The sequence below is a fragment of the Xiphophorus hellerii genome, unplaced genomic scaffold, assembly GCF_003331165.1.
Source record: "Xiphophorus hellerii strain 12219 unplaced genomic scaffold, Xiphophorus_hellerii-4.1 PGA_scaffold_66__1_contigs__length_299863, whole genome shotgun sequence".
Lineage (NCBI taxonomy): Eukaryota > Metazoa > Chordata > Actinopteri > Cyprinodontiformes > Poeciliidae > Xiphophorus > Xiphophorus hellerii.
Genome location: NW_022587641.1, coordinates 44473 through 60126, shown reverse-complemented (window position 1 = coordinate 60126; position 15654 = coordinate 44473). Strand labels below are relative to the sequence as shown.

Sequence of the window (15654 nt, the reverse complement as noted above, 5' to 3'; positions counted from 1 at the left end):
GCAACAGTCTTCAGTCAGAGGCGTCCTCAGATTTGTTGCGAGGCTGACTGCTACTGGAGATCCTTCGTGCCCACAGCGTCACCCACAACCACTCTAAAGGTGCTTGGATGATGTGAGTTGGAAGAACATTTAATTTCACTTTGGGACAAATTAGGTTTTTTAATTTAACTGAATAAAGTAAAAGCAGATCAGTTGAGGGGGCAGAAAGTTTTTCCAGCTCCGTAGTTTAACAGAAATCACCTGCAGGTCAGAGGAGAATCTGCTTCCTTTCCAGGACAAGCGTTCTGCCTCCAGCACGTTTCCCTCTGCATGTCCTGAATAACAGATTCCCCAGAGAGACGGGTCTGCAACCATTTCCCCTTTTCTAACGTTTTCCCAGAAAAGTCTCATCCTGAACGCAGAACCAGAAGTCCTGCAGCACCAGGCTCAGCTGCAGCACCAGGCTCAGCTGCAGCACCAGGCTCAGCTGCAGCACCAGGCTCAGCTGCAGGCTGCACACAATCAATTCATCTCAGATGATCAGCAGAGAAAGAGAGTTGGCCGATTTACTTCCTGACGGATGCCGGGCGTTTTACCAACACACGAAAAGAGGCAGCACATTATTCTAGTTTGAATCTATTTACACTGGCTGCCAGCACATTTTAAAATTCATTCTAAAATGTTAGTATTTACGGTTACAGCGCCTGTCTCTCGCTCGGCTCTGCTTCCAGCCGAAGATCGCAGGCGGCTTTGCCTCCATCTTTGCCTCCATCTTTGTGCCATTTTGATTCTGTTGATTCTTCTAAGAAACAGAAAATTCATTTATTAAAACTGGCTTCTAGGGCGAGCCATGGTGGCGTAGGGGATAGCGCGACCCACGTTTGGAGGCCTTGAGTCGCCGTCGCGGGTTCAATTCCTGGACCCGGCGATATTTGCCGCATGTCTTCCCCGTTTCCTGTCAACCTACTTTCATATAAGGGACACTAGAGCCCACAAAAAAAGGCTTCTAATAGGTTTTATGTTTCCTTTTAATTATTTATTTTAAATGTTATTTAGCCAGGGAAGCTAAAATCCTCTTTTGTTTTTTTTTTTACCCCTCCAGGGGGTCTTTTGTGGCTCTATTGTCCCTTATGTGACAGTAGGCTGACAGGAAACTGTTGGAGAGGGGGGAAGACATGCGGCAAATGTCGTCGGGTCTGGGAGTCGAACCTGCGACGGCCGCGTCGAGGACTCAAGGCCTCCAAATACGGGTCGCGCTAACCACTACGCCACCACGGCACGCCCAAATATCCTCTTTTTTAACAATGACTTGTTCAGGAAATATAAAAACATCACACAGCAGAAAACAGAAGAATATCATAGAACAAAAATTAAAATACAACCAAATTTATATTGACTAAACCAGGTGTGCTCCAGTCCAGTCCTCCAGAGCCGTCCTGCAACTTTTAGATACATCTTTACTCCAACAGAGCGGGATTGGCTCTGATGGGCCTGGCATAGGCTTAGGGTTAGAGGTTAGGGGTCAGAGGTCAGAGGTCAGGGGTAAGGCAAACCTAACCCTATAACTGGATTCAGATGTGTTGAAGCATGAAGCATCTGGAAGCTGCAGGACAGAAGCTCTGGAGGACTTGAACATCCCTGGACTGAACAAACTACAACACACAGGATAAGTCAACAGTTTTTCACTGAGTTGATCAAAATCAATATTGGACTTTTTCTTCTGAGCTTTAGTGGTTTTTGCAAGTGCAGCAAAATGAAATGATGATTGGCCCATTGATGTGATTAATTTATTAGAATGTAAAATGCAGGTATTGCTGAAAAAATGGATGAGTGAGGCAACAGCAGGAAGGATTTGGTTTTTCCAGTAATAGTTTAAAAGATGAATTTGTACCAATTTCTTAATCTGGGTGAATGGAGTGATGGCCAGTTAACAAGAGAGCGTAGACGACAATCATGGGTATTAAAACCTGTGGTGGATATTGAGAAAATGTTTGATCTTTGATGTATTCTGTTTTTATCACTTTTTTATGCTTTTATCATCTGTTTTTAATCTTTGTTTGTATTTTAAAGCAGCTTGTAGTTATCTGACATGTGAAAGGTGCAACATAAATAATATTTTCCTTTTGTAAGGCTGCAGCACTAACAGTGATGCACATTTAGCTTGTTCTATTTCTTTAAATGATGAGGGAGGTAGATGGACTTCTTTGGGAAAGTAAATGTCAAAGGAAATTTATTCATTAGTACATCTAAAAAAACAAAACCTGTTGACCAAAAGGCTCTGCGTGTTTAAATGCCAAAGAATGAAAAGTAAATAAATAAACAGGTTTTGAGATTTAATGAGGTTCTCAGTATTAAAAGACAAGCTGTTATAAAATTTCCTCCAAAACATGAAGTTGCCATGAAAAGGACTTTATGGTTGTTATGGAGACTTCGTTACCCCTTTTTGTGTAACGATGTAACTGCTTTGTGCCAAACAGCTCCTCTGTCCAAAAAACCTTATTTCTTAAATTGGAATGGTTCTTGTTACTAACTAGTTTTTTATTGACCACTGACATTGAAGCTCCAAATCTTAACTTGACATGAGAGATTCAGACTTCAGACAAGAAAAGTGCTGCTGTGAAACCAGAGAAGGGGTTGAGTAAGTGTCTGTTTTCAGTCAAGAATAGAAATGCAAGTTCATGGTACCGTAATAAACTCACTGTCGGTATAGTTTAAGTATTTCCAGTGATAGTATTTGAAGTTAATTTGAAAATATTTTCTATCATTAAATTGCAGGCTTGAATGTGCATTCCAATGGACATCAGGAGTTGGGATGCATCAGCCAACGCTTAACTATTTATTCTGTAAGCATTTTACATCATAATTCATTTATTTTATTTCATTTATTTATCTTTAAGTTTTTATGAGGATAAACTCAGACTGTCTTGAACTGTTTATATCAGAAAAATCCCGTTTATTTCAGTGTTGAAGAGGTGTAACAATTAGTTGAATCCTGTTCTTTGATTAAAAGAAATAGGTCTTAGTGTGTTTTATCCTTCCACATGTAGTTAAAATTTGCTTTATTTATAGGTTTAATTACATCTTGAGTGACATTTTTACAAAACGGAGTCGTTAATTTAAATAAATCAAAGTGTGGTACCTACCCGAACGTTATAGTGAATGGAACCGGAAGTGTGCAGGGAAACCGTTCCGTTTCTGTTTTCATTCCCCGGTTCTCCGTCATGAAGGAGGCGAACATGGCTCCTCCGGTGGACCTCGGGGTTCTGCTTCGGGCGGAGCCGCAGGAGGACGCTTCTCGCCGGGAGGACGGGCTGTGTGTGGTCGGTGTGTTCGGAAAGAGCAGCACCCAGACCGGGGCTCTGAAGGAGGCGCTCCTCAACACGCTGGCGGACAAACACATCTTCTCTCTGTTCGGGTCGGAGGAGGGCGACTCATCGGACAGCCACGTCCAGGCTCTCTACGACCAGGAGAACCGGGTCCTGTACCTGCTGCTGTCCTCCGTCTGCGACAGCCGGCAGCTGCTGCGGGCCTGCCGGTCCCTGAGCGCCGGGATCAGCCACGTCGACGCCCACGACTTGTGGAAGGGCCTGGACCGCCAGCACTGCCTGCACCTGCTCTACATGTTCTCCGTGTGCCACGTCCTGCTGCTGGTCCACCCCAGCCAGACCTTCGATGTGACCTACGACCGGCTGTTCCGGGCCCTGGACGCCCTGCGGCAGAAGGTCCTGCCCCTGATCCGGGCTGCCATCAAAGACTGCGCGGTGTCCAAAGAGTGGAAGCTGAACTGCAGGCCGTGTCCTCCGCGGCTGCTGTTCGTCTTCCAGATGAATGCGACTCTGAAGGTCTGAGCTGCAGCTTCTGCTGCTTCAGTTCTGGTTTCATGTTGAAGCTTCAGCCATTTTCCTTCCGACGGGTTTCATTTCCTAAAAGGGTTTGGTCTTGAGTTTCTCTAAAGGTAGAAAAAGATTTTCTTACGCAGGAAAAGCCCAGAGTTGAAGGATTTTCAGGCCAGAGAATCAACAAATTCTATTTTTATTCCACCCATTATTTAGTATTCTCTCTCTTTGGCGCTCAATCCAGTCATCCTTCCAGCAGTTGGTTCATTATTCATCCATCCATCCAGTGTCAGAAAATATATTTTCTGGACATTCATGGATCAGAAACAAGTTAATATGAATATTTATAACAGCCTCCCTGTTGGGGAAACTTCAGCTCATTGTTCTCGTCCATATGCAGGAGTTCTGATCGACAACAGAGCAGGCGAATCCCTGCAGGCTTTTCAATGGAACGACCTGCTCCACCTGCAGCCTCCCTGTGCTGCATGAACAGCATGGATTGTTTTTGTTAAAGTTGCAATTTGTAGCTTTTATTTAAAAAAAAGTTTTTTCCACATTTGTTCAAACTGTCGTCGTTTTATGACAGTTTATGAGACAGAAAATCTGTGAGCAGATCGACCTCCTCCCTTAGCTGCTATGAAGAAATGAACCAAAAACAACCAACCATCCCCAGGAGGCGGGGCTTAGCGCTGTCAGTCAACTTCATGTACACCATCTTCCAAATTATTATGCAAGTGATATTTTCTCAGGTTTTCCTAAATGGTCAATGCAAATGATGGTCAGTATAATCTTCAAGTCATGAACTATTACAGTATAAATCTCATTTTACTGAACAAAGATCCCCATGACAACAGGATTTTTTTCAAAAATAAAAAACTCAAAATGCAAAATGTTCCAAATTATTATGCACAGCAGATTTTCTAAACATTTTATGGATTATAAAGAACTGCAAACGGTCATTCTGTGAATGTGCAGCATTAAGTGTTCACATGTACTAAAATCAAAAGCTATTTCAATCAGAACCATCTTAACAGACCCAGTTCCATGTTAACGTTGGACCTTCTCTGATATCACAGCACAATTCTGGATCCATTGAACTTGTGAGTTTGTGGAAAGTTTCTGCTGAATTTCTCTGCAGGATGTCAGAAAACCTTCCCAGAGCTGCTGGTTGATATGAACTGGATTCAGATCTTCTGCTTGAGGAAACTCCAAAGGTTCTCAGTAGGGTAGAGGTCAGAGGTCAGAGGAGGATGGTGACCACACCATGAGTTTCTGCCCTTTATGCCCATAGCAGCCAATGACACAGTGGTTTTCCTGGGAGCATCAGATGGTGGATTGTTATGATGAAGATGATTTTGCTACTGAAGGTTCGGCTCTTCTTTTGGAACCATGACAGAAAGTGATCAGTCAGAAAGTCCAGATACTTTGCTGAGGTCATTTTCACACCTTCATGGACTCTGAAGGGGCCGACCAGCTCTCTCTCTCTCCCCATGATTCGGCCCACAGCATGACTCCACCACCTCCTTGCTGACGTCACAGCCGTGTTGGGACGTGGTGGCCATCCACCACCGATCCACTACTGCGTCCATCTGGACCATCCAGGGTTGCACAGCAGTCATCAGTGAACAAATCTGTTTGAAAATTAATCTTCATGTCCGGCTGGGCCCACTGGGCCCGGTTCTGCTTGTGAGCTCTGGTTAGGGGGCCCAATAGTAGGTTCATGCACCACAAGCCTCTGGAGGATCCTCCACCTTGAGGCTCCAGCAGCTTCTAATAACTGTTTGCTGCTTTGTAAGGACATTTTAACAGCTGCTCTCTTAATCCCATGAATGTGTCTAACAGAAACTTTCCTCATTCTGCCTTTATCTGTAAAACCATCTTTGTTCTGAATCAGCCACAAATCTCTTTACAGTACGATGACGCTTCAGTTTTCGTTAAATATCTGAAGTTTTCATATCTTGTCATACGGCACTACACTATCTGATGGTTTCCATCAATAGAGATTCTTTCTCTTCCCATGTTGCTTGAAACCTGTGGCCTGTTTAATAATGTGGAACATCCTTCTTCAGTAGATTTCCTTTAATTGACCAGACAAACTAATCAACCAGATCTCTGAAATAATTATAGTGATTCAAAGAGCCCTGACACACAATAGCATCTATAAATTTAATAGCACAACAAAAAACTTTATCTTTATGACACTTAAATCCAATTTGCATAATAATTTGGAACATGGTGTATCTGCGGCTAAATGCGCTAATGGTGGAAACAGAACTTACCATTACATGAAAACCGTTTATCCGCCATTCGCCGTCATTGGTGGCTATGCTAGCTGCAACATAGCGGAGCGCAATAGGGAAGGGAAAACTGGGATGAGCAGCGCCACACAAGATTGTGATTGACGGCTCCCTGCTGATTGGTTGTTTCTAGTTAGCTCTGGGGGAAGACAGAGGAGCTTGATTTTTTTTCATAGATTACCTCATAGCAAACTAATATAGCGACAGTTTCAACAAAATGTGTAAAAAATATATTTCTACAAAAGTTAAATTCTGCAGCTTTAAGTGCAAGATGACCCCAACCTTTAGCCCCGCCTCTCAGTGGCTAGGCCAGCAGGAAAAGCCCCAGAGCTCCCGATGGCCAGTCTGCCGCTCACAGAGTAACTCCTTCTCTTCTCTTTGCTCTTCCAAAGGTCCCTGGGAACGGCTCGGACTCTGGAGGAAACCCCGAAAAGCCCAAGAAGCATTCCCCGAGGAGGCGTCTGCAGCACGCTCTGGAGGACCAGATCTACCGGATCTTCCGTAAAAGCCGAGTCCTCACTAACCAAAGCAGCAACTGTCTGTTCACGGTGCCCGCCAACCAGGCCTTCGTCTACGTGATCCCGGCAGCAGATCAGGACCCGGTGGGTGCTTTGCTCGGCCAGCTGCGGTCCAACTGCGTCTTGTCGGATCAAGACCCCGCCCCGGTCCTCACCGGGCCGAGGAGGTACCAGCAGATGCGTAGGTCAGCTCGGCAGCCCAGCGGCAGCAGAGAGTCCGGCGGCCCGATGGGAGGCCAGCTGGTGGACTGCAGCCTGAAGGAATTTCTCTGGCAGCACGTCGAGCTGGTTCTGACCAAGAAGGGCTTCGACGACAGCGTCGGCCGCAACCCCCAACCTTCCCACTTTGAGCTGCCGACCTTCACCAAGTGGGTCCAGTTGGCTTCCCGACTCTACCAGGTCCTGATCACCAACACTGACGAGGAGCTGGCCGAGCTGGCCACCAAGGTGCAAAGCCAGGTGAAGGTCTTGGATGGTTTTCTGGACGCCGACACCAAGTTCTCAGAAAACCGGTGTCAGAAAGCTCTGCCTCTGGCCCACAGCGCCTACCAGTCCAACCTCCCTCACAACTACACCACCACGGTCCACAAGAACCAGCTGGCGCAGGCGCTGCGGGTGTACAGCCAGCACGCGCGAGGCGTGGCCTTCCAACGCTATGCGGTGCAGCTTCACGAAGACTGCTACAAGTTCTGGAGCAACGGCCACCAGCTGTGTGAGGAGCGCAGCCTGACGGACCAACACTGCGTGCACAAGTTCCACCTGCTGCCTCAGCCAGGTCAGACGCTCCGCCGGACAGCTAGCGGCTCCCGGCGCGGGACGCTATGCTAGCTAGCGGCTCCTGTCGCCACTGTTGATGAAGACAGTTTAAGTGAACATTATTAGTTCATCAATTGGAATTAATTTTAATCTAATAGTTGACAATCATAATTCTGTCAGCAGTTTGCCTCCCAAATGAATGTAATTTCTGCAGGTGAGAAGCCGGACCTGGACCACAACCCGCCCATCATGAACCACAACAGCAGGGGGCGCTCCACCAGTGCCTGTAACTGCGGCAGGAAGCAGGCGCCTCGAGACGATCCGTTTGACACCCAGGCTGCCAACCACGACTTCTACCAGGTCAGGATCTACGCTGCAGACCAGTTCAATCTATTTCTAGATATCTACGCTGCAGACAGACCGGACAGGAAGTGGAGTCCGTTTCCTGTTTAGAGAATATTTCTTTGTTTTCTGTGAGATTGAACCTGACTTTGAAATGAAATCATAGAAATAAAATAATCATCTTTTTGAACAATTCATGTTTATGGAAACATTTCCCTAACAGAAAAGGTTTTCCAATTTACAAATACATCTTTCCTTCCTTTCTTTCATCAATTAACTCTCTGTGATATTTTAACAATAAGGTATTTTTCTTATTATTCTGAAACTTGAAACTATTGGACCGGTATCAGCCCGTCTCACCGTTCATCTGATTCGGTATTTTCCCGTTGGCTCGTTTTGTTTCCACCTGGAGGAAAGCAGGTTTAGTTTGTCTCTTCTGTCGCGCTCAGATCCTGGAGGAGAAATGTTGTGGGAAGCTGGAGCGGATCGACTTCCCGGTCTTCCAGCCCAGCACTCCGGACCCGGCGCCGGCCTCAGACCGGGCCCAGCGGCCGCCGTCAGAGACGTCGGCCGACGGGGAGCGGCCGAAGGAGACGAGCGCGGCTCACAGCCACACGCCCGGCGACGCCAGCCTCAGCCTGGCGCTCAGCCTGGGCCAGTCCACCGACAGCCTGGGGGCGTACGCGGACGCAGATCCGGCCGACGGCCCGGTCCAGCCCAAGAGGCCGAGCCTCGTGGACCGCCAGCCGTCCACCGTGGAGTACCTGCCAGGTAGGGCGGCCGAGTTGCTTAGGGGAACACCGGCGAGTTTTTTTTACTGCGGTGAAAAAATGAATATCACAAAATCAAATGATGACGTCATTTAAATGACCACCGCCTGTCGACCTTCGCTTTGTGTCCCTCTGCGAGTTTCTGTTCATCCCATAAAGTCAGAGAACTGCTGCTGCTGCTGCTGTTTCTGCTGCAGCTGCTGTTTCTGCTGCAGCTGCTGTTTCTGCTGCAGCTGATGTTTCTGCTGCTGCTGCAGTTGCTGCTGCTGCTGCTGTTTCTGCAGCTGCTGCTGTTTCTGCAGCTGCTGCTGTTTCTGCTGCTGCAGCTGTTTCTGCTGCTGCTGCAGTTGCTGCTGCTGCTGCTGTTTCTGCAGCTGCTGCTGTTTCTGCTGCTGCTGCAGTTGCTGCTGCTGCTGCAGTTGCTGCTGCTGCAGCTGCACGTCAGTCAAGTTGATCTGTGTAGCACATTTCAGCAACCGGTCAGTTCAAAGTGTTTTACATCATTGACACAGAACCCGTCGGGGCAGCAGGTGGGTTTAACTGAATTTACCTGTAACCAGTTGATCGTTCATAGCTTGAGTTTATGATGTTCCAACATAAATGTAATAATCTGACTCCTGCATTCGCAGCAGTCCAATATGATCATAAACCCAATCATCAATGCCAGCCAGTGATTGGGGGAAAAGAACTCTGAAACACCGACGTCTTCCCAAATAAAACAAAACTTGAGTCACAGCAAAAAGTTCAGAGCCTCTGAGTTTCATTAAAATGGTTTTTATAGCCAGCTAGCTGCTAGCTGGCTAACTGCTAGCAGCTAGCAACATGAAAGCAGTGACTCTTCCATGGAAATATCTGTGTTGTAGATTCTGTCTTTTCTTCCATCTCTTTTAGCCTCTTTTATCTGCTTACACACAGACGCTGCATCTTACATAACCATGTTTATGTGTGACTGCTGGCAGTCACACATAAACAGACAGAAACTGATTAGACTGAACCTGATTAACTGGCCTGTAGGGAGGAACAGACTGCAGAGAGGAATAAAAAGCTAAACTCTCCAGTCTTTGCCTCACCTGGTTCCGTCCATCAGCTGAGCTCAGTGGGCCGGTGCTGGACGTGAATGTAACTCTGGTTCTGATCCATTTGGATGACATGTATGGCTTGTAACATTTGATCGTTTTTCGGCATTAAAGCCTGTTTTTATAAAAAAAAATCTCATATTTCTCAAGGTAATTTACACTCAGGGGTTCTGGTCGGTCCTGAAACCGGTTCCTGGACCTGGTGGAGCTCAGAGACAGAATGAATGAAGTCCAACATCTGATAGATGGAAGGAAGGAAAGTGGTTTATGTACAGTACAGCGCCTTGTGAAAGTATTCGGCCCCCTTGAACTTTTCAACCTTTTGCTGCTTTTCAGGCTTCAAACATAAAGATCTAAAACTTTTATTATTTTGTGAAGAATCAACAACAATCGAGAGGCGGAACGAAATTTATCGGATATTTTAAACTTTTTTAACAAATAAAAACCTGTGAAGTGGGACGTGCCATTTTATTTACCCCTTTACTGTCAGTGCAGCAAACTCACTGCAGAAGTTCAGTTTGGATCTGTGAATGATCCAATGTTGTCCTAAGTGACTGATGATGGTAAATAGAATCACCTCTTTATAATAAAGTATAAATGCAGCTGCTCTGTGATGGTCTCTCATCATGAAGACCAAGGAACACCAGCAGCTCTGATACTGTTGGAGAAGTTTAAAGCTGGATTTGGAAAGAAAAAGATTTCCCAAGCTTTAAACACCTCAAGCAGCAGTGAGCAGGCGATCATATTGAACGGAAAGAGTATCAGATCAAATCCACCAAGACCCGGCCGTCCTCTAAACTTTCATCTGGAACAAGGAGAAGATCAGAGATGCAGCCAAGAGGCCCATGATCACTCTGGATCACTCTGGATCTACAGAGATCTACAGCTGAGGTGGGAGAGTCTGTCCATAGGACAACAGTCAGTGGTAAACTGCACAAATCTGGCCTTTATGGAAGAGTGGCAAGAAGAAAGACATTTCTCAAAGAGAACCATAAAAGTCTGGTTTAAAGTTTGACACCAGCCACCTGGGAGACACAGCAACACGGAAGAAGTTGCTCTGGTCAGATATGTTTCCATAAAAGCAACAACTCATCACCCTGAACACACCATCCCCAGCGTCAAACATGGTGGTGGCAGCATCATGGTTTGGGCCTGCTGTTCTTCAGCAGGGCAGGGAAGCTGGATGGAACTGAATACAGAACCGTTCTGGAAGAAAACCTGTTGGAGTCTTTAAAGACCTGAGACTGGGACGGAGATTTACCTTCCAACAAGACAAAGATCTCAAACAGAAAGCAAAACCTACAATAAACATATCCAGGTGTTAGAATGGCCTAGTCAAAGTCCAGACCTGAATCCAATGGAGAATCTGTGGAAAGAGCTGAAAGCTGCTGTTCACAAGCTCTCCATCCATCCATCCTCACTGAGCTCCAAATGTTCTGCAAGGAAAAACGGGCCAGAATTTAGATCTTTATGTTTGAAGCCTGAAAAGCGGCAAAAGGTTGAAAAGTTCAAGGGGCCTGAATATTTTCACAAGGTGCTGTATATAAAATGAGTGGTTTTGCATAAATTTATATGAATATATCTTATTAAACAAAATGTTTTGAAGTTATATATTTGGCCAAATCCAATGAACAAAGCAGAAAAAGTGGAATATGGTGTTCACATTGCTGTTTTTGTCTGTCTCCAGGAATGACGCACTCCGCCTGTCCCAAAGGTCTCCTCCCAAAGTTCTCCAGTTGGTCTCTGCTCAAACTGGGACCAGCAAAGTCCTACAACTGCCACACTGGTCTGGAGCAGCCGGGCTTCCTGCCGGGCTCCTCCTTCCTGCTGCCTTGGGACTTGGTGATCCGCTCTCGCTCGGAGGAGGACGCCGGCCCCACGGAGCCTCTAGACGGAGGGACGGCGTCCTGGCCGGCGCCCAACAAGAACCCGGTGGGGAAGCGCGGCGGCGCCGGGACGGGCCGGAGCCGTCGGAGGGACGACGCGGCGAGGGCCTTCGTGGGGTTCGAGTATGAAGACGGTCGGGGCCGGCGCTTCATCAGCAGCGGGCCCGACAAAATCGTAAAGGCGCTGGGGCCGGGCGGCGCCAAAGATCCAGCCAGCAGGGTGCTGAACGCCGACATGCCGCTCTACGTCCCGTCGCCCGCCCAGGGCCGCGGCCTGAAGCCGCACTTCGCTCAGCTGGCTCGGCTTTTCGTCGTGGTGCCCGACGCGCCGCTGGAGATTACCCTGAACCCCCAGGTAAACTACGGCAAGCCAGGAGGGCCACGGACATTCATGATGAAGCCGTTATTGAAAGAGTTGTGTCTTTAGCTGCTGATTATACAAATGATATAAATGTCAGCTCTCTGACTCCAACCCTTTCCTAAAACAAACCTCTGTCTCATGATCTGATGGTTCTGGTGGTTCAGTCTGAATTGAATTGTGATGGTTTTAGTTCTGCTGCTGCTTTGCTCTCAGTGTTTTTCTGTTTGCAGGTGCAGCCCGGCGCTCCTCCTTGCCCGATCTTCCACCCCGAGCAGACGGAGGTGACGCTGCCGAACGACGGCTTCTGGGTTCTGCGCTTTCCGTATTCCTACGCCACCGAGCGCGGGCCCTGCTTCCCCCCCAAAGAGAACCAGCCGCTGAGTAACTACAAGGTGCTGCGAGGCGTCCTGCGGGCCAGCACGGCCAACCCACCGCAGTGACCCTCAGTGACCCACGGCGCTGTCGGCACGGCCAACCAGGCGCCAGAATCCAGTCTGGGATTTTAAGATGCACACAGGAGTTTATAGGTTCATTTCTGAAGAATGGAAGCATCATCATTTACATGCTAATGCGAGCTATCATGACCAAAAGGCCTTTAGTCCGTCTCTTTATGCTGCAGTGATTTCTAAAGCAAAGCTGATGAGCTCCGAAAATCAGAGTTTGATTGTTGAGGTTTTCGACTGTTTGTAAGTTGTTGAAGGAAACCAGATTTATGTACATTTAATATCTTTTCTAACTTTAACAATTAAGTTTTCTGGAGAATTTGAAAATGGGAAATGTAATTTCCAGTAGGGGGTGCTGTGCATGTTTTTTGTTCAATCAGGGATTCCTGTTGGCTTCATAAGTTTCAGAACTGAAATGCAACATGTGTATCATGCAGATTCATCAGTTTAAAAATGTTTAGTTTGGTTTTTGATTTATGTTCTCATTTTTGTAAATAAATAACATTTAATTATCAGAGTCTGATTTTTTTTAATGGTTTATGAAATCCCTCATTTCGAAGTTCTCATTCCTTAATTGCACATTCTGTCCACTAGATGGCCCCACTTTGTTTTTAACTCGGTCCAAAGTTTCAAATGACAAGCAGTTGCTGCGGAAACCAAGCAGATTGATTTCCTTCCAGATGAGCACAAACAGAGAAACAACCAAAAACAGCAATAGTGAAAAATATCTACAGAATATCTTCAAAAACAATCAACTTGTTGCTGGTAGCAGCTTGAAGACTGATGGGGAGAATTACATTCCTGGTGAAAAATAAATATACTGTTAAATTTGAGCATACTTTGAGTCAGACTAATCATGAGCATAGTCCAAGTTCACTTTAGTTAACTTAAAGTGGGACATTTTGGAACAACTAATTTTGTGCTTAGTGTATTTTAATAGTATTTAAATTTTATTAAAATGGGAGTCATATATATTTGCAGTACTGCAATGTGTATGAAGCATTAATGTACAAAGTGGCAACGCAGAATAATAAAAGACATTAAGTAACTAAAAAGTTACTTCATTAGCAATTATAATAAACCACAGTGTAATTGTAGCAAACTGTAATCACACTACTAATATATAAAATATGTAATGCCAATATACTGAAAATACATTCTAAGTATATTTTAAATGTAATTCAATCACAAAAATAGTACACTCAAAATATACTAATCAAGCATGTTTATATTACATAAAAAGCAAAATACTTAAAGTATAATAAGTGTAACTTAAGTTGTTCCAAAAAAGTATGTGAAAGTACCATAAATTGTGCTTTAATACAATTTACTATGAATACAATGCTTTAATTTCTGCATAAAGATTGTTATTTTCAAAAACTACCTTTAACCTGACCAATGAGCCTCATCAGAAATCCTGTTCTAATTGATTCACCGTGGCTGGGTAAACTCACATACCAACGTTTCTGAAGATCCAGCTGCTCCTCGTGTTTCTCAGCAGAAACTGAATTGAAAGCCAGCGGCCGGTGGGCGAGAGGCGACAGCGGCCTGGACCATCCGCTGACCTCTGGCCGACCCAGCCGGGAAGCTTTGGGTTGAGGGAGGAAGTACCTGGAGAAAACCCGCGCATCCACATGGAGAGAAAACTGCAGCAAGACGGTCCTGGGATTTAAACCCAGGACCGTCTTGCTGCAAGGCATGGATCCTTTTCCTGTTTTCCAGGTAAGCAGTATTGTTCTAGATCATTTTGGTGTTTAAACGCAGAGTTCCAGTTTTACTTGGAAAATCCAACTGGAACATCCTCAGAAGTCGGATTTCTACGGCAGTGGATTAGGGCCACTGTAGATAGAAAAGGAAAGACGGAGTAAATTTCTGCCAAAACAATTCTAGAAAAAAAATTTACTTCAAAAGTTTTTCTGCTGATATTGTGATGTTTTCTTCTGACTGTACTTTGCTTTGCTGTGAAATTTGACTCACTGTTTGTTCAATTTGTCTTGTTTTCTGTTCCTTCACATTTTTATCTGCTTCTGCATAGCTTATGGTTTTACTCGTTTTAATCCGTATGATTTCTTTTGCCCTATTCCTTATTTCACATCCTCCATACGTAACTCTGTTTCCCTCCACAGTCATAACATTTTTCTTGTGCTTCTTCTTTACATTCTTCTAATTTCAAATCAAATTTTATTTGTATAGCACATTTCAGCAGCAGGCATTTCAAAGTGCTTTACATCATTACAAACACAGAAACACAATGCAATATAGAATCAATCATTAAGTCAAGTTCCATCAATAAATTTGTAATTGATTACATTTCAAATACAATCCTAAACAGGTGGGTTTTTAGTTGAGATTTAAAAGAAGTCAGTGTTTCAGCTGTTTTACAGTTTTCTGGATGTTGGTTCCAAATTTGTGGTGCATAGATGCTGAAAGCTGCTTCTCCTCGTTTGGTTCTGGTTCTGGGGATGCAGAGCAGAACCAGAACCAGAACCTGAGAGGTCTGGAAGGTTGATACAACAACAGCAGATCTTTAATGTATTGTGGTGCTAAGCCGTTCAGTGATTTATAAACTAACAACAGTATTTTAAAGTCTATTCTTTGAGCTACAGGGAGCCAGTGGAGGGACTTTAAAACTGGTGTTATGTGCTCTATCTTCCTGGTTTTAGTCAGAACGCCAGCAGCAGCAGCATTCTGGATCAGCTGCAGCTGTTTGATTGATTTGTTGGACAGACCTGTGAAGACGCTGTTGCAATAATCAATACGACTGAAGATAAACGCATGGATGAGTTTCTCTAGATCTGGCTGAGACATTAGTCCTTTAATCCTGGAAATGTTCTTCAGGTGATAGAAGGCCGACTTTGTAACTGTCTTTATGTGGCTCTGGAGGTTCAGGTCAGAGTCCATCACTACTCCCAGGTTTCGGGCCTGATCGCTGGTTTTCAGTTGTAATAACTGAAGCTGTGCGTTGACTCTAGATCTGTAACTCTAGATCTATAGCTCTAGATCTATAACTCTAGATCTATAACTCTAGATCGTTCCTCTTCAGGTCCAAAAATAATAACTTCAGTTTTGTTTCTGTTCAGCTGGAGAAAGTTTTGGCACATCCACACATTTATCTGTTCTAAGCATCTGTTCAGTGATTGGATGGGGTCAAAGGTCACCTGGTGTCATCGTACTTTGTGATCTTCACATTTTGGATATCTCTGCTTCCCTTTCCAAACTGCTGCTCTGTGTCCTTTGTGACCTTTGACATTTGAAACAACAAAGTGGTGGAGGGATATAAGGCCTGATCTGAAAACTGAAAAAGCCTATTTTGATGTTTTTTGGCAACTCTTTTTCTTCAAATTCAATGAGGATCAACAAACTTCCTACTTTTTCTCCATTAATTGTTTT

The 15654-nt window shown here is 45.1% G+C and overlaps 1 protein-coding gene across 1 annotated transcript; it reads left to right on the top strand.

Moving 5' to 3' along the window:
- The first annotated feature begins 3154 nt into the window (after positions 1-3154).
- Positions 3155-12779, top strand: LOC116716555 (protein SMG8-like). The gene is made up of 6 exons (XM_032557378.1): positions 3155-3821; positions 6505-7405; positions 7601-7746; positions 8178-8499; positions 11262-11815; positions 12052-12779. Exons 1-6 carry the CDS (start codon positions 3201-3203, stop codon positions 12259-12261), a joined length of 2754 nt encoding a protein of 917 aa, XP_032413269.1. The 5' UTR covers positions 3155-3200; the 3' UTR covers positions 12262-12779.
- The last annotated feature ends 2875 nt before the right edge of the window (positions 12780-15654 follow it).

Excerpts from the sequence above, each read along its gene's own strand:
- LOC116716555 (XM_032557378.1), top strand. The coding sequence starts at position 3,201 with ATGAAGGAGGCGAACATGGCTCCTCCGGTGGACCTCGGGGTTCTGCTT. Across the intron at positions 3,822-6,504 it reads AGATGAATGCGACTCTGAAG|GTCCCTGGGAACGGCTCGGA; the intron begins GTCTGAGCTGCA and ends GCTCTTCCAAAG. Across the intron at positions 7,747-8,177 it reads CCAACCACGACTTCTACCAG|ATCCTGGAGGAGAAATGTTG; the intron begins GTCAGGATCTAC and ends TGTCGCGCTCAG.